Raw genomic sequence first — 23,992 nt, forward strand, 5'->3', positions numbered from 1 at the left:
CACAACTCGTTAGGCCGCTTGATATCAGATTCTGGTAATGAGCTTTGACACAATCGACTGCATTCCAGCGCGCGCGCGCTGTTTTTCATACTCGACCAGTAAGCACTATTCCACCACGTTATCCTACACTTTCTCCCTCGTTTTTGCGCTATTTTGCCTCCCATGAGCTCACTGGTAGACGGGCATTCCTAATTGTCTATATGTTTTCTTCAACAACTTCACTGCCTTTCTGTGTGTCATTGCTACAATTCAAGGTTTTTTTTCCGCATGTAGAGGACTCTGTCTCGTTAAACCACCACCCATCCGTGCTAGATCCCAAGACAAAATTTGCTCAATCCCGTTATTTTATGAATTCTACCTCTGCCCTCTGAAACTCCAACCACAGCCGATTGTTCGTGCGTGCAAATCAAGGGGCTATAGAATATCGCATCCCTTGTTTTCATATTTTATCTTTACATCCCGCTCAGGAAGGCATTTACTTGTCTTTATTCTTGTCCAGTAGCGGTTGGCCTCGCGAATATTTTGAATCGCAGCTGCCAATGCATTCACGTGTGTTTTCGTATCAGCATTTTCGTGGCATCATCATCATCAGCAGCATGTTGACGACACTAAGCTTCTGTACTTCTCCTACCACTGATGTATATTCTTGGCATGGGGAGCTTCATCATACCTAGCTGTTCTTCTATGCTAGAGCTAGAGGAAGCCAATTTTGGTGACCGCCTCACTGCCTTGGACTGTGCCCTCCGAAAATGCATCCGAACCTTATGCTCGCGTGTGCAAATCAAAGGGCTACAGTGATCTGGTATCGAGGGATTTTGCATGTCTCGATTCCATATTTCTTTTCCGACACTACATTCAGGGTGTGTCGCTTATTCCAAGTCGTGTACTCATACCAAACCACAATCCGCGGTCTTTGTGCTGCCCGCATAAAGGAATTTTTGGTTGGTTGAAATGAGAAAAGAAGCGCTATCAGCGTCGCAGTCCCCTTCCTGCAACCCGACCCTCGTACTCCTCTACCTTTGTAACAACACAAATCCACCATCAATAGGTCTTACGGTCGCTAGCTAGACCCTGGTCCGCCACCAGCTGGCGGCGAGCACAGTGGAAAAGTTCCTTGACTGCGCAACATCCGAGTGGCGTTTGTTTTGGAACTATCTGTCTATCGTTCTGGGTCATGCGATTGGCATCATTATTGCTTAGACATCATTATCACTGATTCAAGCATTAAACAAGATAGCCATGTAGAGAAGATAATTGAACTGTTTATTCCAGGGACTAACTTAAAGCAACTAGAATGATTGCATTCATTCATGGTGGACAGATGGGCCTAGATATTTTAGTGTTCCTCATCATCTAACGGTTCGTATGGAGCCTTTGATGGCTACTTGTTTGATAAAAATATCGTAGAAAGTTTTATTCATGAGATCGCAATCTCCAGCTTCCACATCATTTCATGTTCTTAGTTAATGGAACCTTGCTCGCCTTCACTCCAGCTTTCACCATACGGTCAATCAATTTTATGGTTTATCGCCCCGAACAGGATTCCTAACAGTTTCCCTACCCAATTCTTAATTCTAGAAATGTTGGAATCGTCAGTTGTTTAGGATTACAGCACCCTGTAGCGACAACTTGCTTAGGTGCCAACCAACCCTGTTTATGCTCTGCACGTGAAACTTTTGAAAATCATTATGGTTCATGGGGTTACTAACATTGCCATTTAGTGACGACTCAGTTGAACAATCGGTCGTTCGCTGTAGCACTCTTTGTGCACCACAACCGGCGTGTCGCGTTCATATGCACAAATTAGTCTGACGATGGTGCGGTACTTATTGATTATGCATCAGTTTGTACTGGTGTGTACTTCGTCTTTGTTACTTGCGCCCCTCAGAGTTAATCATGTTTCCTTGTGTCATGCGTGCATCTGTGTGTTTGCCTCGCCTCTAACACGAACACGCGCTGCTCGGGCTGTGAAACGCAACAAGAATGCTACCGTTTGGGGGGCTAGAAATCATGTATCGAAAGGCAAACACGATATACTTTACCACTTGGCTTGCGTGTTCGTCTTTTCCACACCAAGCAATCGAGGATACCGTCGGTATTTTTCTTATCATTGACTGGTTCGTAGTGCTTCTCCCAATTACTTGAAAATTATTTATAGCAGACTTTAGCTCGTGCTCAGTGCACATTGTGCTTTGTGAAAGCCCTGTTACGACAGTTCCGGTTTCGCCTGAATTTATCTGTGTGTATATTGCAACGTGTTTGTAATCGTGAATCACCTCATATAGTACTTCCTGTACTGGTTTCTCTGCCCAAACTTACAAGATGTTATGTTCCACGCATCTCACTCACTAACCTCGTGTATGTTTACACTTGATAAAAATATGCTTGCTCCTCTAACAATTTGGGGCTGATTTGATGATATTTGTTTGGGATGAACCTATCTATCTGGTTCTCGCGAAATTAGCCGTTCCCAAAATGGATCGGGATACTTCTCAGTTGACGCCGAAAAGTAGGAACTGCTTCATCAGACATGCTTCTGCTACTCAGTATCATCGAATTCGCTACAGTGGTCACAGTCTCAGGAATGTTCGTTTTTCTCCTATCCCTTTGTTCAGGATCTTAACAAAGCCCGGGTTCAGGGTTTCATTCCAAATCGTGCTCAGCTGACCCGCCGCCCGGCTTTGATGCGTCATCTCAGCACACTACGAATAGAAACCCGCATCCGTCCGAGACGCCAGTCAGCGTATCCTCACAGTCAACAATGGGCGACACCCAGGCACCCAATCCTCCACTGCATGATGCCGCTTCTTCACGCTGGTACTACATCGATTCTGTGGGTCGAACACAAGGTCCTTTCATCCGACAACAAATGTCCGCGTGGCTCACTGGGGGCTATCTTCCACTAACGATCGAAGTCCGTCGGGACTGTGATGAATGTTTCCTTACCTTAGGTAAGTTTTCCTGAATGTCTCAAACTCCAGTATCAATGATCGTTTATACCGCATCTCTGTGTAAACCTGACGGGCCATGTTTGTCATCTCTCGGCCAACAAGCGGCCAAGCCGCCGCAAGCAAAGCTGCAATGGGACACTCGTCAAGCAGACTGAAACGCTCAAACATCACGGAGTTCAAGATTAAGGAAGAAAAGCGTCTATACAAGCTCTTTCAAACCAATGGTTTTCCAGAAGGTTTTATTCGGAGATCCCTGAGAGCACGTCGCCCGATCAGCTCAACAATATGCGGATTACCATCCTGTACATCGGCGACACTCGGATTCGACTGTCAGATTGTTGCGACAGCTTGATATGACGGTAGCACACAAACCGATGAACATTGTCAAGACCAAAATGAGAACTTGGAGAAAAAACGAAGAAGACAGGCATTATGTAGAAAACCAAATGTAGATACTGTAAAAGGCACTACGTTTGACAAACTGGGAGAAAACTATTCACCAGAATGCGCGAAACGCTTGGCAAAAATCAAAAACACAAACGCACAGCCAAGCCAAGATCCAATACTATATCAAATGGTGACTGCGTCGAACAGTAATTGGCCTACAATGAAACATGAGTGCCAAACGGAGCAATCAGACCGAAGAAGACTTACTAAAAATGGAAGGTGTCTAATCGACTAGTCAAATGATCTGAAGACTGATTGAAACGGTACCCACAAGAGAAACACAAAGGACCCATCGGAATGAAGGGACAGAACTGCTGAAATGATGAATCAACCAGATACAAGATGTGGAGACCAAAACGCAACACCAATCTAGAAATGACTGCCCAGATTAAGCTCCAAACAATCCTCAAACAGCCGGTCACGTTGCAGACACTAACTCTGCTTTAGAAACTGTATAAACGCAGGCGGAGTGAACGAATCACCCAACCAGCCTCGCGCTGACGTCTTTCGCATGTTGGACCGTTCGCAAGCTAATTTCCAAACTCGGTGAACGGATCAACTGACACCTGATCAACAAACAGCCAATCGGTCCGCCCGACACCACCGATGGTGAAGGCATGGTTCTTATTTGCGGCCCAGGGGGATACGACCGCTCAACCGAGGCCGGTAAAAGTCATTCTTGGAAGCCCTGGATACGTACAAATGGAAAATACAGCCTGGAGAATATCCTCAGATCTGGAGTTAACACGAGCATGTTATTACGCAAACAGCTAGTAAGGCGAGTCGTGAAACTAACCTGAATTTTAGGGATTTCCACGTAGAAGATCTGAAAAAGAGCTGGGGATGTTACAGCCACGATCACCTCAGCAGTCACAACAACCAGGGGAACTCTCAATGGGTTGAGCGAGTATCTTGCTTGCATGGTTCAAGCGAAAGATGGGCCTCTACCCTGTCTGCAAAGTCCGGATAATCTAGACACCCTATTCACAGAAGAGTTCCAAAGAGTATCACAACCTTTACGTTATCTTCGAGACGGTCAGTTGGTTAGGATTCTGCATCTCGACTACTTCTCTCTAGGCTTGGGTAGCCTGGCTGTATTCCAGCCCTCATGTTTATTTCGGATACATAGGAGCTAGACACCGAAAGGGTGCTACAGCTGGGTCAAGTGGCTTCAATGAATCTACAGGTAGCCAACATTGAAATCCTGATCCAAGCGACGATGGATGATCCAACACACGACAGAACCAAATATCATCATCGACAGCATGACATCAGTGTTCAGCACCTATGCCCCACTGCCGTATAACATAGTCCTACTCTAGACCCGTTGTCCACAAAAACGCAAGAAAACTGGTGCTACTTCGGCTGGATAAGCCGTTGGAGACGACTGATAGTCTGGACAAATGCCCGTTACGCCGAAAACCTGATTACCACCATCCTCAGCTTATCACGAACGGACCGCAACGGGAGACGCAACTTTTGACGTGTAATGTATCGCTAGGTGTGACCCAGCAGGAAACGGTCGAATGAGCTGTACACCCCAGAGAAAAAGGCGATCACGGTAATCAGAGCCATGCCCAGGCTTGTATTGGACTATGAATGTGAAGGGGATTGTTACAAGCGTACGAATTCAGTGTCCAGCCTGAGAACCGTCACACACGAAATCACCATACATGATAAATGGATAAACTGAAGGCCTATAAAGATAAAATAACTGGCTGTACAAACTCCGAACCCGTCACCGCCATCTCCATCACTTCCAGCAGCCTCTGTGTTGTCGGACCAGATCATTCACTTCCATTAGCTATGGCCGCCGGCGCGTTGTTCGGTACGATCAAAATACCTATGAAAAACTAGTCTGGTTCTACTCGGGAGAGCATCTGCCATGTTCACTATTAGACAGGCAGATGTTACCACTCGTTTATCGATCGGACTGAGACACTTAGAAACACTGTACCTTCAGATTGCATCGCTCTCGTTAATACATGTGACCGTGATGCGCAGTTTGGTTCTATTCGGGAAGACCGGTAAGTTTGTGGCTGTATATTTTAGGGTACGTTTATCCGAATTCCGTTCTCCAGTTTTTCACGAGGTTTTCAATGGAAGAGAAAACAGGGAAGGTTGCCCTTATCCTCTTCAGAGGAGCACTAACAGAAGACTCGCTTAATGTCTTTCAATCACTGGTTGCAACACCAGACAGTTTCCTCTGTTCAGATTCGCTATGCTTATCTCCTCTCAGTCTATGGCATAAGGCGTGGATGTGTGGAATAGGTCGTCGTAGTTACCGGTTGGGCACCAGCACTGCCGTATATGCTTGCCGATGCTGGGCAATGACCGACTTATTTGGGCTACTGAATTCATAATTTCCTTTGATCATTTAATGGAGTGTCGTTGCCTATCCATGGGGGATCTCACTTGTGGACATCTCTTCAAATATGTAGACAGGTTTTTCATACATCGTCTGATTTACGTATTCCGATCTGTCTCCCAAATAAGCCCACATTTTTGTTGTAGTTAATTTTAACTAAGTCCCTCTGCCATATTCTTTTCAGGCGAGCATATCAACCTCACTGGTCGTGTTCCGTTTTCGGATGGCTATCCGTTACCTCCGCTCAAACGTTCAAACCTGCCAGCGTTGGTTGCTGCTTCGAAAAAGCCGGCACCAAACCCTCGGTGGATAAACACAGTAGCACCACCGAACCCTCAACCTGCTGATTTTGTTGTCGGCCCACCTCCGTTTTCACCTTCAGTCAATAATGTAATGGCTGCTGCGACTGCAGCTGCAGCGCCTGCTTTGGCACTGTTCTTTGCAACCGCTGCAAGCCTGACCACACCGGCCTCTCCACAACCTCTTCAGACGCAGCCGCAGTCTCAACAGCCTCAGTCTCCATCCGTACAATCAAATGTGAGTTGCCGGCGCTTGATTTTGTGTGACTCAGTTTCCTTGTCAACCATCTTAACCAGGTGCCTGTTTGAACCAAGACTGCTGACACATACAGTTGATGAATAAAAAATTTAAAAAGTCGTTCAGCTGTAACACCCTTTCGGTGCCTAGCTACCATACCACCCGAAGGAAGCACGAGGCTTGGATACCGCTAAGGTCTAACCTTTCTGTCCTCTCCGGCTGTAATAATTTCTTCTGTCTACAAAGCCACCAGGTCCGAGCATGGTGTCATTTCGTTTTTGTCCTTTCACTTGATCCTTCGGTCAGGCAATCTGAACGAGCTCGAGATGGCCCAGTGATTAAGGGGCCAACTTACTAACCCGAAGGTCCGTGGCTCGAACCGAAACCCGGCCTCTCGACTTATCCTTTTTAGTCTTGGGTAATTTGGCAGTATCTCATCCCTCATACTTCCCTCGGGTGGCATGGTAGCCAGATACTAAGTGGATGTTACGCTGAACAGTTCAGAATTATTTTAAATTTCTATCCATTCTTAGGGGCAAACTTACTAACCTGAAGGTCCGTGGCTCGAACCGAAACCCGGCCTCTCGACTTATCCTTTTTAGTCTTGGGTAATTTGGCAGTATCTCATCCCTCATACTTCCCTCGGGTGGCATGGTAGCCAGATACTAAGTGGATGTTACGCTGAACAGTTCAGAATTATTTTAAATTTCTATCCATTCTTAACAAGGCAGTGATGGCTGAAGCAGTTAGGATATTTTGGAATCTGATTTGTGGAGGACGTATCGCTAGACCCATTTAAGAAAGCGCGATCTACCCCATCACCCTGTAGCTCCAACGAGTTTTCATTATTTGTGGTAAGCACTTGGTGGTCAAGTATTCCGAGTAGGGTCAGGTCTTACAGGAGTGTCAGTGCGGCTCGAAGGTGCGCTTACAACACAGCAACCAACCCTACTGTACCTTTTAAAATAGTAAATTTCAACCATAAAAGGATTTCTATGGCGATGGGTAATGGAGGCGCAAGATTTGAATACACTTTTTGTGAGATTATCGATTTCTAGATGAATTCATCCGAATATCGTGTCATTTGACATTCATCTCATTAAGTGTGTGTGCCGACCACCCTGTCGTAACTTTTCTTGGCAACAGATAGGTCCACAGCAAGAGGTGTTTCACTCAGTTCGTTCACCAAATACTTTGTCTTATCTAACAACCAAAGTCAGATACATATATGGTCAAATTCACTGAACGAGGTGATTATAATAAAGAGGGCAGATCGATCAATAGATATACTTATCTGCATATCAATCTGCTTTTCACGGGAGAGAATCTTTCAGCTGTGGCACCTTTTCGGTGCCTAACTGCCATACCAACTGAAGGAACCACGAGGGCTGGAGTACTGCCAGGTTGCCCAAGCCTAGACAGGGGAAGTCGAGATGCACAGGTCGGGTTCGAACCACGGACCTTCCGGTCAGTAAATTCGCGCTCCAATCACTTGGTTATCTCGCTTTTCACGGGAGATTCACTTGAATCTCCCGTTTGTGATATTCTTCAACTGAATGTGCTACAACCTTGTGAGTAGTTTCCTTTATGAAAAAGGTCTAGGTTATTATCTTGTTACTCGTTCTGCATGGTGACAGTATTCAGTTTTCTTTCTTAGAAAAAACGAATCCTCTCATACTAGCTGATTTCTACCTCAGGTGCACGAATTTTTTTCACGAGAATGCGATCAAGGCGTGTCCCTTAAGAGAGCGTGCTTCTGAGGAGAGCGCGGTTTTTAATGGTCCTAAGTTTGCTCGCTCCCTAGGGGAACACTGTCTTGTCTTAGTTAGGTGGAACGTAAGTTAAGCACGTAGTATGAAATAGATTTAGAACTGTCTCATGTAAACAGACCCACATTACTAGATGTCTCTTAGGAGACCACCTTCAATTGAATGCAGTTCGATCACTCGAGACCCTTCCAAGAGGGACTTTTTCCATCATCTTCAACTGGCCATTCTGTAGTGAAAGCTTTAGAGTTTACACTGAAAGTGACCGCGGTCCTTGGGGTTCGAATGGCTCATAATTCGCTCACTTCCTTCGCTTGTCTGACATCTGTTTCCTTAAAAGATTTTCATTTTCTTTGCTTGTAACGACACGTACTCTTGGTATCCTTGGTACCATTTGTCGTTCAGCTAATCGCAGTAAGCATGTGTCATGGGAATTTGTGGGAAGCCGGTCGGTTATCCTTTGTGTCTTGTCTTTCTGATTTTTATGTTCGAAAAATTCATATCTCCTGGGACTTCCATCTGTGCCGAAACTTTGCGAGTCTAGTGTACTAGATCACCCGCAAAAACGCTCGCCGTTTTTCATCTGTGACTGACTAAGCATTCGAATAGCGAGACCGCAGCGTCATTGTACAGGCCTCGAGTTTTCCCGCATTGCTCATTTTTGTCCGGTTTCAGGGCTTACTTAGAGCCGTTGCCGATGAAGTCGATGGCGGAACCCGTGCTGTTTGGTTTCGCCTTCTCGACTGAGTAAGATGAGCTTGCTGTCCCATGTGTATGATCAGTGACTACCAAGCTGCTTGTTCAGGGCAGATTTGATCGATTGTCTCTGCTAGACCGATTGCCCGCTGTGTCCTGGTCAACTTAGACCGGATTAATCAAGGGATATTTACACCAACAGTCAGGAAAAGTCTTATCTGGATGAGCCGGACACATTCCGATTTCATGGGCACGATTATGCCCAAAGTTCCCAAACTGAAGGTTAAGTAGACTGGTCAGTTCATATCGTATGATACTCACTAAGGCACCACGATATGCTTCGTTTCAAAATGCGACTGATTCGTGCTGCTTCTCTAAGCTGCATACCTGCAGGGTACGCAGTAACCCTCTTCTCTTTGTAGAATCTACACTCACGTTGCGTATCACCCATGACCTGACTTATGATACTTGTGAGGAAAAGCAGAAACTCATATCTATGTGACAGCCTTTTTAAGGTACCATTCTCGGCACTTATCTCCAGTAGTCTATTCTTTTTACAATAAGCCAGCGAATCATCAGTGTTTAACACTGATGTGCTGACGATTATGATAGGAGCTTTGCAAGAACAACGGTCCTTCAACAAAGCTGCTCATGTGTTCCTCTGTTCGTTCTACTTACCATACTCCGTTTTTATGGCACAACATTGATTTTGAGCTGAGATGGATTTTCGGTTTCTCCGTGAAATAATGTCGTCGCCTCTGGCACCATAATAAAAGTAATCACTTACATCTCTCTATATATCTCTTTCGAGTTTGGTTTTCGAACCAGCAGATAACAAATTTTTGTTGTTGAGAATGACGAACCCACAGCCTTTGCAGACCCGATTGTCAACGTATCTCCATTCAGTAATATTTCTTAGTTAACTTTAGACGCCATGGTTGGAGCTTTTAAGTTGCATGCGTTTCTTTTGAATTTATTTCTTAGGACTGAGTCAGAGAATACTCTCAGTTCTTTGGTATAAAGTTTTCGCCGAAAGCGTGAATACCTGTCCAGCACAGTCAGTAATTCAATTAACCCAACCTTTTGTCACCAAACGAGATGGCAGCTATTCGCAAGTGTGACTTGTTCCGTTAGCGGGCTTCGTACAGAGACTAGAGATCAGCCACGCTACGCCTCCTGTCTTATGGGACTCCCATCTCCTCTTCCCAAAAACGGGGGTAAATTCGTCGGTATCGCTGTTCTGTCTGAGTGAAATCCTCCCTAACAAACAGGCTTGAACCGATGGAAGCTCCGCAAGGTGAGTATGGCAGTCTCAGGGATTTTACCTCGATGCAGCTAGGCTTCAGAACCCATCGTCCTACCCTGTTTCGGGAGTGCAGTATCACATATAGCATAGCGTTAGACTAACATAACTGAGGTCCATAATCTTATGACTTTAGCGTTCAAAGGACTTGTGTCTTAAAACGCGCTTACACAGATGACTGTATCCGAGAAGTCTGCGAAACCAACCGCCCGTAACCGAACGGTTAAGTGTTCAAACTGCTAGCCAAGAGGTCGCGGGTTCGAGACTTCCCGGAGTTTCGTGAGATGCACATTGCTGATGATTCCCAGTAAGGATGAAACAGCTGTACAGTGCTTCTCGGCTTTTCAGCATAGATTGGCTTCACTTACAGGACGGAATCTCCACAACGACGCGGATCTGTATTCGAGAAGGCATGGGCTCCTGAAGTAAAAATAGGCAAATATTGTTCCAACCTTCGGAAATGAGATGGAGTAGTGAGCATTTTAGAGTGATCGCTCATCATTGGGCACACGGTCACAGGTTCCACTCATACTCCAGCCTGTGGACACCTTTTTGCTATTCAAGAAGACATTTCTATAACGCTCAATGTACATCAGTCAACCTTGGCTGTTTGTGCCACTGTTGATGACATTGATATATCACTACCGTGCACGCAGGGTCTTTGCGCTGTCGTAACATAATGACTCTATAATCACCAGGTTTCCATGGTTACTGCTTGTGAACGGTTCTACTAGACCAATGATATAGTGCTTGTAGAGTTCTCAACCCTTCAATCTGGAGAAATTTCGTCACCACGTTACCAGCTGTACTGTCCTTGCTTTGTAATTGAAGGTGAACGTAAATGTCATATTTAGACATAAGAATACCTAATTCACAGTTGGAGCACCCTCCACGACGTTCATCCTTCTGAAGGGACGGTATTCGACTGGTCTCCCTCATGGCCTTCGCCATCAATGTTTCGATGGTTTTCAGCAGAGCATTATCCCATCATCTTCATCCACTCCACAGCCTCCCTTTTTCTTGTTTTCCAGATAAAATCTATGCCGTCGGTGGTTGATTCACCTAAACCCTCCCCACTACCTAGTTCTAAGGTCGATAGTTATCCATCACCGGTAATTGGAGGTAATCCGGAAATCCTACGTCTCTACACGGAAGCACAAGCATTAGCTGTTCACGCGGCCAAAGTGGAAGCCGAGCGTCAAGAGCTGGCTGACAAACTAGCTGCTATCAATTCGACTGCAGCTAAATTGTTAGCTGCTTCACCTGGTCTTTCAATGGCGACCACGGAGATGGTAGACTCAGATCCCTGTAGTAAGACCACATCTTCTGACTGCGCTAAAGCTACACACGAGGTTAGAGAGTACGGCTCCACATCAGTTCACATGGCTACAGCTCAGGAGCTAACCTCATCAACCCCGCCTGTCGCTAGTACTGGGCTCGGAATTGAGCAGGAACGCCATTTAGCTCAGACTAGGACGGAGGAGCAACATCCTCAGGAAGCCATTGCAGACCGAAGGGATGAAGATGCCGCTAAGGTGGAAGATAATCTAACGGGGGTTGTTTCAGCAAAGCCCAACCAGCAACAGGCTACGTTCACTGATCAAACTCCTGAGACTGGTGTGAGCAAACAACTGGCCAGTGATGCTGACGTGACTGGAAAAAAGGCCAAAAAGAAAAATAAGAAATCGAAGAAAAAGTAAGTTGTAGTTTATCTCTCATTTTGCGTGATCCATCTTAGGCTGGTCTAGTGACCGTTGCAACTCGTTCTGCTAGTTTTGTTTCCTTCGATTGATTCGTCGTTCTCCCCTATCCGTGAAGGCCCTTTGGTAGCTCAACTGCACTATTCACATACTTTACTACGCATAAACCCTGAACGTGTAAAAAAATGAACTGTGTATCTGTGAACGATTTCAGCCGTTATCTGCCTGACCGGTCCACTAATGAAGTGCAGAGACCTTACCACACCAGATTACTTGGTATGCATGAGCCTGAAAATTCTTTCAGGCTCGTTTTTTTCATAAGTACTTTTTTCTACCTCAAATGCGTTCGTTGTAACATTGTCCTGCTGTCCGTTGCAACATTATTGTCTGGTCCTGTCAACACTGACCGTTACCTAGAGCTTCGTCCAGATGTAGTTGCCCACTTCGGCACGCATACTCTCTACCTGCCATACTGTACAGTTCTCCTCAGTCGTTCGTGATTTGTTTGGACAGTTGCAAGCGAGTAATCACCTCGAGATTCAGCACGGGGAATTCCCTCTATTCTGATGCTTATCACTTAGAATTACTCCGGAACAAGAGCGACAAATGGCCTGGGATGCCGAATTCGAGCGACGCAAAGCGGCTGCTCTTGAGCGCAAGCTTGCAGAAGAAGCCGAGCTACAGCGAATCGCTAATGAAGAAGCTGCAGCAGCCGCGGCCGAAGAACAAGCACAAATGAAGGAACAACTTCGACTTGCAGCCGAGCAACGGAAACGCGAGGTGGCTCGTGCTAAGGCATCGAGTCAACTGGGCCAGTTGCGCTTGCCGAAGACTTCTTGTTGGGGAGGTAGTGCAACGACAACGGCACCTGGTGATCCCGGTGATGCTCACGCCAGCAGCAGTCTGTTGGCGATTCAGGCTGCCCAGGCAATGGAGGAAGTAAGTTTTCCAATCTTCGCAGCTAGTGACCTACGACCCATTGACGATATTTGCTTCACCCTCCTTAGACTTATCTATGTAGACCACGTCGCCATTCCGCAGCGATACCGCTTAATTTCTTTGTCGGTAGGATCTCTGCATACGCGAGATCCCTTACTGGCTCATTCTGATATTTCTCCACATTCTTCGCTTGTTATCAACCTAACGTTTCTCGTTCGCTTCAAGATACAGAAGAGAAACGTGATCTATGAAGATCAAACGGACCACATTCAAATTCCCCTGTGTATGCTCCATGGAATACGCTCTAAATTGTACTTTTAATCCGATTTTTGAGAAATCGAACCTCGTGATCAACGGGAAAACTCTAATCCGTCATAAGCATTTTCAAAGTAGAAAAATAATGGTTCAATACAAAGGAGTCGCCGGAAAGTGGCCTTCTGCCTTATTCCGAAAATCCGAATTCATCATCGTTGTCAGCTGTAATAACCGCGCACTTGTTTTACAGTGGTTGTAGCCGTCACAGTTTCGTCCACCGATGATTCGGGGAGGTAGCCGCGAGAGACGGGAGCTGATAAATTAATGCGTAAGTGTATCACTGCCAGTGGACTGTCAAGTGGGGGAATTGGGAAGGGAGCTATGCATTGAAGGCAATAGCTTGGATGCACGAGCACCATTGAGGGCGCGACTGAGCCATGTCTGTCAATGTTTCCAGCCATTGATATGGCCCGTCTCGGGTCCCCATCCAGGTAGACGGCAATGACCAGCGTAGCTGAGTTTGCCGGTAATGGCTTTTGTACTTCGATGCCAAGTCGTTTGACCGCCTCTGGCTCTCCTCCACCTTTCACATGTTTGTGCGAAAAGAGCCCTTCGAGGAAGTCGGTCGACTGGTATACGCAGCACGTGGCCAAGCCAGCACAACCTATGCAGTGTGATCAGTTCACCTATCGAACTCCCGAACTCATCTACATATGACTCAGAATCAAAATTGTCGGACACAAAAGCTTGCTATGGAGTTGGATTCATGACAAACAGGTAGTCGCATAGCTTTCACTGCATGGTGTGTGCAGGTATGGTCGTCCGCACTTGCGATGTGCAATGATATGGACCTTTCTAGCAGTCCACAAAAGCAGATGTGGCATGTATTAAATTGTGCACTCAGAGTGTGTTTTGAGCACATTTTTAACCCTTGGCCTTGGCAATGATGTGGATAGCCATCATCCGTAGCTCTGCTTGTTTCAGGTTCATTGACTGCCTGGTGCTGGTTGTCCTACATCAAATTGTTGCAAGTATTCTGAGTAATTGTTCGCCACGTCGGCACCATAAGCGCCAAAGTGGCGACACGTTTAACCGGTGCTGGTCGATCAAAAGAGCTTATTGCGGTATCTTTCGCGCAGTTGACCACCGTTTCTTCACCTTTGGCCAACAAACAGCTCAGTGTAGTCCATACCCGCGAATTGCTGTGTTGAAATAAAATCTCCTGCACCGAAAACGCCTATCAGCAAAGGCTACGTAAGGTTGACCAGCTGATTGTGCTTCGAAACGAAAATGGTTACGACCAACTGGTCCGGTAGTGACGGCCCGGACAGACTGGCTGTTTTAGTTACACTGCTTCGGCAAATTGAGTTGCATGTATCTGGTTCAATTTACAACCAGGAATGGTGTACTGACGTGCATATCTGGACGCAATCGTATTCTGAAATTTACACATTATTGACGTTCATCTGTTGCGTGAAATGTCACAATATCACCGCCGTTACACACGAACTCTGCAATGGCTTTTAATTAAACTCGGGGTTTTTTTCAGGGGGCCAGTTTTCAGGAGGAGTAGGAGTTTGGGATCAATACCCTTCAAGTTCCAAAAGCTGGAGGTGTGCGACATTGGAAATTAAAAAAGAGAACATCCGAGTCTCACTGCTAAAGTCCTTTTCGATCTTATATTGTTTGTTTTCGAGCTGATAGTTTCCGCAATACCGAACCGCTATTCCTTTGGATCCACGTCCCTTAATTCTGCTGAAATCTAGAACGACCATCTTGTCTGCGGAGCCCTAGAAATTTCTTGTATTCTTTTTCCGAGCGGTATCTTTGGACAATGTTTGAGTAGCTGTCGACCCAGATTAGGGGAGTTACTATTCACCTGTAAATCACATAGGAGCCAAGTTACTCTGTTGTCTGCGCAATGTGCCAGGCCCACATACAACCTGAATACACCGATGAATATATCGTGCTTTGCCCTCACAGTGAGACAGTGGTGTTCGTCATCCTTGATATAGGGACCGCTAAATCACTCCCGTCCTCTGTCACCATCGATGTTGTGGTTAGATGTGGTGCTTTTGACCTCGTCCACATGATGAGGAACTACTTCATCCCAAATTGGGTTGAAAAATCAGTTTTAATAGCCCTCAGAATTCGCAAACTCCATCTTGATGTGATCACTTCACTGTTGCACTCTCGTGATGGCTCAGTGGCTCAGCGAAGTTGCTGATCGGAAAAGCCGTAGTTTGAACCCAACCTCTGCATTTTGACTGCCCCTGTCTAAACTCTGGCAACCCAGCAGTATCTCGGACTTCCTTCGGGTGGCATGGTAGCTAGGCGCTGAAAGGGTGTTACAGCTGGACGATTATTATTGTTATTGCATGTTATAATTTGTTCGGCACTTGCCTACTTTGTGTTCGGTAAGAAACTAGCCTCAACGCAGACCATTCGTTGTTTTCGTGTGCTGATGTCTCTTTCATTCCTTCACGAAACTCTCGCATGTACACTTTTCCCCGAATTTTTTCTAAGGCGCCTCGATGACCTTCCTAAGGTAACTCTGCTGGAATCCCAATAGAGACCCTAAGGTAATTTGATATGAAATTAAATTGCCTAGGGTGTGTTTGACTTCGGGCTACAGGTCACAGATTTAACATCCACTCCATGGACATCTCAGCTTCAAATATAGTCATCGTTAGATCGGTACGCCTCAGAAATGTCAGGGCATCTTAAAATGAGAAAGTGTAGGACTGTGGTAGTGATCCACTGTTTTAGGTAACCCTTGTTTCGAGGTCAATCCGCTCATTATTGCACCTGGTAGAATGAGTTGCAGATACGCTCTCTACCCACCTCTACCACCTACTCCACGCTCATGATACACCCGAAAGTATAACGGTTGCTCCTGATTAACAGCACATAACCAATGTACCCTGTGTCTTTCGGTCGCACTTCTGATAACCTTACCTGATATGATTTTGTATTCATGTAGGCGGAACGAAAGAGGCACGATGCTCTTCTGGCCGAACAGGCTGCTCTGCTTGCTGAAGCTGAGGCAGCCCATCAAAAAACTCAGCAAGCTTGGGCTTCCGTAGTGAATACCACTGCGAAAGGTACAGCTAAGCAGGTTCCCATGATGAAGAGCCCTCTATCGAAATCAGAGTTTCCCGCAGTCAAAGGAGCTAGCCAGAATGAGCGCACTAAATCGGTACGTTTAACTTTCAAATGCATTGAGACCACATTATCAGTACCTTTGATCTTGATATTCGTGGTCCATGTTATTTTTTTCCTCTCTCTGGTGCGACCGCACTTGGTCACATGCCGGCCGTTTACCAGCTAACCCATGTGTTTGCAGTTACTGCATAATTAAGTACAATGCCCCGTCTAACGACCCTCTATATGATAATATCTTTCGCAATTCGATGTGTTCCTGTACACCGTAATCTTAATTTTGAGATGTTTTCCCATCTACAACATGATTGTCCCCTTCGCTTTGTTTTTTTCTCCTCAATGACCGGCTAGGGTAATCCATCTTGGCCGTACTTTTCCATAGCGAATTTGGTATGACTAGAAACATCATTAGATTTCAGGAGCCTCGTCCATACAAAGTCTTTATTCCTTATTGAAACTCATCAGATGGACTTCAAAAGGTGGGACGTGGGAGCCCACTGTTGGCAGTTCCAGGCCATTAGTATAAACATTCGATCCTTGATCTAGTTATCATCAATTCCTTAGCATGGCCTTTGAAAACCCGTGAAGACATTTTTACTCTCCACTGAGGTGTTTCGGAGAGACTTGCTAACATGCAGTCCATGTTAGGGGAGTTCTGTTGACCATCTTATCATGGTGAGCGTTTTTTCACAAGAAAGCGGGTGCTCCGTTTTATGGGTGAGATGGCTCAGTGGTTAGAGCGCGAATTTCTTGCGGGGAGGTCCGTGGGTTCGAACCTGACCTCCGTCTCTCGACTTCCCTGTCTAGGCTTGGGCAACCTGGCAGTATCCCAGCCCTCGTGCTCCCTTCGGGTGGCATGGCAACTAGGCACCGGAAGGGTGCTACGGCTGAACAAAATTGCTCCGTTTTATGGTGGGGGTAACGGTTCACTGATTGTCCATCTTGAGGGTTTGGTTAAACGCTGGTTTCAACCCAGCATCTGAAGACAATTTTAGCAAATTGGACGATTAGGACCAACTGGATTCTAGGGTTGTCAATGATGGTTCCCTTCTGTGGCTATCCCTTTTAAGCCTATCGCCTTACAAATTGCTGTACAAATGACAGAGTTATACCTCCGAGCAGAAGCAGCGCAGGACCGCGGGCGTTATCCTGTTAGAAATGGATGTATTCCTGAATCACACTTGTGTTGAGGATTCCACCTTACGGCATCATCTGAAGTGATGTGCTGCGCGTGGCCCAAAGACAATAATGACAAGCTAAGCCTCTCAAACTCAGAAATGCAGTTAACACTGATTCACCAGTGGACGTCGAATGTTAATGGATCATGGTGCGAGTGTTTATGACCATCAAATCGATTAAGTACATCTAGGAGACGCCTGTCTGTGTTTGACATTCGATGAATTGAATTCCAGGACACAGAACCTGCCTCTAGGCTCCATCCAACTATAATTCAGGCCTTCTTGAAGCACTTTTTGCTCAGGGCAACGATCCCCATAAACCTCGTATCAAAGATTGCAACAGCTCGATTTAAAGAATGGTCAGTCTATCCGGTCATAATACCCGTGTACGTCTTCACTTCTTCCGACCTTTCTGAAAAAGGTGGGGTTCCCGTGAGTAACTGCAAGAAGTGATCTGCCGAACTCGGCTTTCTGTGCTTAGCTGACGGCTGAAACGAAAGTTCATATACGTGTATATTTTACCTGCAATCCGTTATACGGCGAGGCTGCCCACCAGTGCTGTTTAAGTTCGTGAGTGACCGAACAATATATTATTCCCTACAAGATCATCCGGGTACTCATCCCAGCCCAAACACTTTGCAAAAACTGAGTTCTCCAGCACAAGGCTAAATCTATCCACCGGACTGGACTCCTTCAGTATCAAAGGAATCGTCCAAGTTGCTTTCCTGAAATGCAGCAGTTTTGTTAGATGATGAGGCTTGCAGCTGCTCACCTTTTCTTAATTGACTTTTTGACCATTTCGCTTAGTTCTACCTGTAAAGTACACGTATAACTTCCCATCCATTTTGTTCGTGCTGATACCACCCGCATCACGTGCCGCGCTTACGACCTTGACCCAGTTCGTTCATGCAACTCTCAAACTGGAGTGGCCACTTGTGTTTTCACATTACATACAATGAATACGTATGCAACTCGACACCGCACACAAGACAGGCAACAACCAAACTCCACAGATCCAAGGACAATTACGGAACACATATAGCATTCATGCCGCAAAGGAAACACGTTCCGTGTCCGGACCTTCGTTCAGGGTCTCTTACCAGTTACGCTCAAACTACAGATCTTCTGTTGACTTATTCCATTTTTGGCACTAATAATATTGTACTAGGTGCACTTAGTAACTGCAAAATGTTATCTTTCACAGTATACAATGTTATTAGCGCGTACTACCTTCCAATTCACAATATGACCGTTTATAGCCTGAACACTAATCGTTCAGCTCTAACGCCCTTTCGGTGCCTAGCTGCTATACCATCCGAAGGAAGCATGAGGGCCGAGATACTTCCAGGTTGCCAAGCCTAGACAGTCGAGATGCAGAGGTCGGGTTCGAACCACGGATCCTCTGATTTCTAACCACTCAGCCATCTCGCCCCTCCCCCTGATCGTTAATGGGCCAAAGAAAAAGTCAGCTAACAGTTTGACGGCATCAGAAAAGCAGACGTGTAGTGCTCTTTGGAAACGCTGAGAAATCAACCTCACTACAAAACTTGATGTGTACAAGGTGACCTTCCAATGGGACAAATGTATACATGTGAAACTTGATCTCTTCGAGTTGATTATCTTCACAAACCGGAAATGTTTGATCACTGGTATCTTCGGTGCACACTGGAGGTCCGGTAGCTTGACGGTGTGTCAGATGACGATGTCTGAATGTTACTATAGCATTTCTCGTCTTTCCAAATTCGTTCGACGATGTCGACAGTGGTTCGGGCATGTATCGTGTAAACTGTGTTCTGAGTTGACAAAGGTGTCACTATTTCAACAGCCATCTTTAGGATAATATCGCTGGAGTTGTGGATAGCTGAAACTCTGGATGTTAATCACGAAGACCACAATCGTTTGGGCTTACCTACCTCCGTGGGCTGTCGACGGAACCAAAATTGACGGACACCCTGCATATTACTGTGGATCCTTCCTCGTGGTCTGCAGTAATCCAAAACAGTGTTAGAGCATAGCCACCCTCACGCAGTAGACGGTCACCGCATTCTCCTCTCTTCCGCAATAATCAATAACTATTTAGCCAAAACAACCCGAAAACTTCATGAGTATTAGGCCACTATGCCCTGTTCACGCCCAACAGACCTGATGCTGTTTGAATCTAGCCAATCGGCCCTGCTGGCAATGGCTTTCAGACGTATGTAGGTAATTTCCACCGTACAACCGTCTATTGCACTCCGAACGCTTTGCATCTTGTGGCCGACCATTCGCTGCTTATTCCTGCCCGTAAAATTCCATCATTTGAGTCAAACCTTGCCTTCTCAAGTGATCTTTTATTTGAGAGTGGTCTTAGGTGGATCGTGTTTCTTAATCATGCTGATTCTTATGGTACACTCACTCCGCCCTCGTTTCGGTGTGTTGTCATATCCGTTTCCCCGTTGGTTTGGCGCCTATTCCCCTCGAACAAGCAAGGATATTGCCTGAGGGATCAACGGATTGTTAATGCATTATAAACGAAACACGATTATAATATGTGGCTGATTCTACCGGTTCGCTCTAATAGTCCATTTCGCCTTGCTACAGCCTTATCGTTTTCAAAGAGACTTGTCTTTTCGAGCCTTCACTTGGTTCATTCGGCTCTTTTACCAAACAACTTAGTGTCACTCTTTCGAAAAATTCATTTGCATACAAATTTGGTTTCCACGGGAGAGTCGCCCGAAACTGAGCTGCATCTCTTATTTGAAAGAAATCGCTCAGCTGTAGCACCCTTTCGGTCCCATGCCACCCGAGGGTTGCACGAGGGCTGAGATACTGCTAGGTTGTCCAAGTCTAGACATTTGAGATATTCTGCAACTGAATGTGCTGTACAAAGGCTACCCCCTGTTTCACTTGGTACGATATTCGAAATGTCGAAGAATGCCATGATTGAGAGACTCAGCTCTGATCAGGTCAGTCTCCCGTGAAAACGAATCGGTATACAAATGACTGTTTATGTAGGATAAGAGGTTGACGGAAACTCATGAACTGTACCAACCTGATGAGCTCGAAGAAGGAGGAAACCTGTCGATTGGTTATGGTACTTCTGTCAGTTACTGCGTACGTGTACGTCCCACCCCAGATTTAGCCCTGTAGCCCATACGAGTTTAGTTTATGACCTACTGATTTTCACCTTTGTGCGTTTCTGCCACTTTCTCTCTTAGTCACAAAATGGCAATACTTCTGTTGTTCCTGGACTCAACTCGAAAGCATCAGCGGTTACAGCCTCGACGGGAACAACGAAAGCAGCCGTGTCTGGCACCTCGACATCCAGTTCTGCTGTCGCTGGTCCCTCGATCTGGGACTTGCCGGGTAACGGGAAAACAGAGTCCGCCACGTCAAGCGGGAAGAATTCGAAAAAGCATAATAAGAAAAAGGTACAGGTCAGCATCCTGGGTTGTTATTCTCCGAAAAAGTTTCTGACAGCTAATGCTCTGGGGACGTGTGGGTTTGCTAAAATTCCTATCTAGGACAATCGTAATCCCCAATCCCAGTCACGTGATCTCTCGTTGATAGGGACGTGCAACTCGTCAAGGTCATTTTTGTCACGTGCGCAGAAGCGTGAAAAGTTGATAGTTCCTTTTCCTTGTTGGCCGTTGATTGGACATTGCTGAGCATCCCAGTAGTGATAGTAAGCCTAAACGAGACACATTCGCTTATTGCGCAACTTTCATTAATAATCAATATCACTAGTTTGGTACACACGTTCCGTACGAAGTGTAGTTTGGCCATGGCCCTTTATTTTGGGAGATTTTCTGTGAATGAGTCCCGTTCTTCATTTTCCTCTATCGGATTAGTACCATTGGACAAATGATGTTACTTTTTTTGAAGAACAATCGGTTGGGCAGCTTTTCAATCTGGATCCTATCCTGCAACTGAGTTCAACCTGTGCTGTGCGGCCAGTCAACAACAGCACGTAGCCTGAGCTACCTAGCTGAATGGCAAATGGCGCTACATCTTGCCTAACTGCAAGATAATCGCACTGCTGATCATTTTGTCCAAGAGCAAAATGGCTATACAGTGCTTCCTGGCTCCTCAACATCCGTTGAGTTTACTTGCAGGATGTGATCTAGATTTAAGACTTCAAAACCTCTTCACCGCCTAAAACAGTTTTTAAACGATCTTTTGCTTCCTGTCTTCAGCGCCACTGCAGTCGGCTCTAGTTTCCTTTGAAGTTGTCGACCGTTGGTGATAATTTCAATACTGTAAAATAATCCACCGTGGGTAAGTGTTTCCTGTGAAGAGCCTTAATGACGCTATGCTGGGTGCTCATTGTGGTTTTCCAGCTCTTGGCTTTCCTATCTTTCCCTGAAGTCGAACTAAGTCCCTACGCAAGTCTATGGTGGTTTTCTGCGACTTCGTTCTTAAGCTATAGATACAGCTTTGTGTCGTTTTTCAGCATTTACCTTCTGAAGTTGTCTTGTGTTCACTAAAGACGACGGTCTTGTTAAGAATTTCCCATTCAATGGTGTGTTTGATACTGCTGACTGTGAGAATCGGTAGCCGCTTTACGCGTAGGCGTTATCTACAACATTGACGGACTATCCTTCATGGCTCAAGATGAGGTGAGCGAACACTACTAATGGCTGTGCGTTTGACTCCAGGCCAGGATTTATACATCCCAGGGATTGTTGTTACACCCGACGTACGTTAAGTGGCTACTTATGCAGGCTGTCAACCTTACATCTTGAGTTGATTTATCTCCCGCCCTTTCTCACACTTCTCATCGGTTTTTCGATGTCCACCTTAGTTCGATAGGCTCTGTCATCTTGTCGGATTCGGTCCCACCACTAATCGTCAAGTCCCAAGTCTCGTGTTTCCCGCCGGGGCTTTCAAACAGGACTGTTTAGTTTTCATCGAGCTGGGTCATAGTTTGCCATCCATGAACTTTAGCGAACACAATCATTCGCAACGCACTTCACCCTATTCGATCACGTTTTATACAACTTACCCTCTCCAGTTGCCAAGTATATAACGGTGCTACTGAACATGAATTCGCAAATTAGGGCGATGCCAATGAGAGATCCCATTCAATTCTTCGCTCGATACTCTTTAATCAAATGTTCCGCAGAGAGGCCATTTTATGTTTCCAATATCCAATGCATCGGAGTATTTTCCTCCATGTGACACTACTCGTAAGATTGATAAAAACTCATGGACAGCCAATTACAGATTTCACCCTCTTGAGGCTAATCAACCTTAATAAGAAGTGTCATGGAAACTCGCGAGCCTTATGAGCAGTGTCATATTAAGGAAAATATAAAACTTGAGAAGGTCTTTGGTTAGCACGTTTAGTTGAAGGGTTCATTTGGGTCTCCGATTAACACCACTTCGGTTTGCACATGAGTCCTTAACTTCGCTTACACCAGTCTAGAATAAGATTGATTGCAATGTGGGGGAGTAAGCCTACTTAATGAACCCTAGAAGGGCTGTCGAATAGTTTTCATCAAATCTGTAAGGTGTCATACGTATCACCGCTGTTCGAACCAAATCAGTCCTTAAAAGGTCGGTTGCCATACCTCATTATCAAGGGGATTTTTTCAAGGGAAGGGGAAGATAACATGAATGCGAAACCAGCTTGTTTTGCTTTGGCACTTGGCTGCAGCGGAACACGTGAACAAGTTACATATGAAAGTCTGAATGAAAATGCACCACTCGGTCTGCAATTGTGCGGATAGCAAAAGGATTCCGTCCGCTTTTCACCGTCACTCCTCATCCAGTAGTATCTTACGCTAATCCCAGCCCTTCCCATTCTAACTCATTCCCATTTTTCAGGCAACTAGTAAATGCTACCACATTCTGTCGAGCAACAACGAAAGTACACTTGTCTTTTTACTCGTTGGTCATATGCTGTGTTAGAAGAACCTCTGTTGAAGCCGGCCTCGTCTTTGTCCAGCACTTTGTCTGATTCGGTCGATGTAACCGATTAATCCGTACGAGAATTGCGGACCGATCCAAATGGGTACACTCGTCGGTGCATATTGTTTGGTCAGGCTTGGTTTAATTTATCAGCACTACGAATTTTTTCTGCATATATCTTTGTAATGTACTACTCATAAAGTTGCTGGAAGTCCGTCGACAGCAACCTTATGAGTAGTAAATTACAGAGATATACATGTATCGCGATATCTCGTATATCGTAGCGACTGAAGCATGAGGCGGCCTGGTGCAGCAAATTCAGTTGCCTGAGAACATCACAAACGAGAGATTTGGCTGGGTTCCAGGTGGGTCTCTCGAAAAACCAAAATAGTTTGCATATGAGTGTATATTCGTTAATTTTCGGCAGATAGTTTGAAAACTAATCTCGACACCTGCTCATCTCCTCACCCAGCCTGTCTTATGCGATCAATTTGGTCAAATCAGAGCGGCAGGCACCGCAGCAGTTAAGTTATCAAGTTCTCCATAGGCCATGTACGTTGATACATTTGAACCAATGATGATCATTCCAACCTTGTAGTTCACTACGTCACATCGTGTTCGTCTCAGTTTATAGTCGCTCTGCTTATCACTAGCCTGTCTTATGCAACAGTCAAATAAATGATAATATTTTTCACCGATCTAAAAGGTTGCATCATCTGGCTCACGGACAAGCAATACATGACATTTTTGTAAACAATAAATGTGCGATAACCTGCAGAGTACCTCCACCTGGCCACA

The 23,992-nt window shown here is 45.6% G+C and overlaps 1 protein-coding gene across 1 annotated transcript in view; it reads left to right on the forward strand.

The window, feature by feature from the left end:
- The window catches only part of T265_05277 (hypothetical protein), a gene marked incomplete at both ends in the record, with an annotated part of 52,160 nt that overhangs the window by 27,683 nt on the left and 485 nt on the right, over window positions 1–23,992 (forward strand). Inside the window, 6 exons of the mRNA XM_009170252.1 lie at window positions 2,699–2,951; window positions 5,951–6,303; window positions 11,100–11,764; window positions 12,350–12,707; window positions 15,946–16,161; window positions 20,500–20,712. Of these exons, the coding sequence (XP_009168516.1) occupies window positions 2,699–2,951; window positions 5,951–6,303; window positions 11,100–11,764; window positions 12,350–12,707; window positions 15,946–16,161; window positions 20,500–20,712 (2,058 nt within the window). The remainder of the gene's footprint in view (window positions 1–2,698; window positions 2,952–5,950; window positions 6,304–11,099; window positions 11,765–12,349; window positions 12,708–15,945; window positions 16,162–20,499; window positions 20,713–23,992) is intronic.

This window comes from Opisthorchis viverrini (genome assembly GCF_000715545.1).
Source record: "Opisthorchis viverrini unplaced genomic scaffold opera_v5_99, whole genome shotgun sequence".
NCBI lineage: Eukaryota > Metazoa > Platyhelminthes > Trematoda > Opisthorchiida > Opisthorchiidae > Opisthorchis > Opisthorchis viverrini.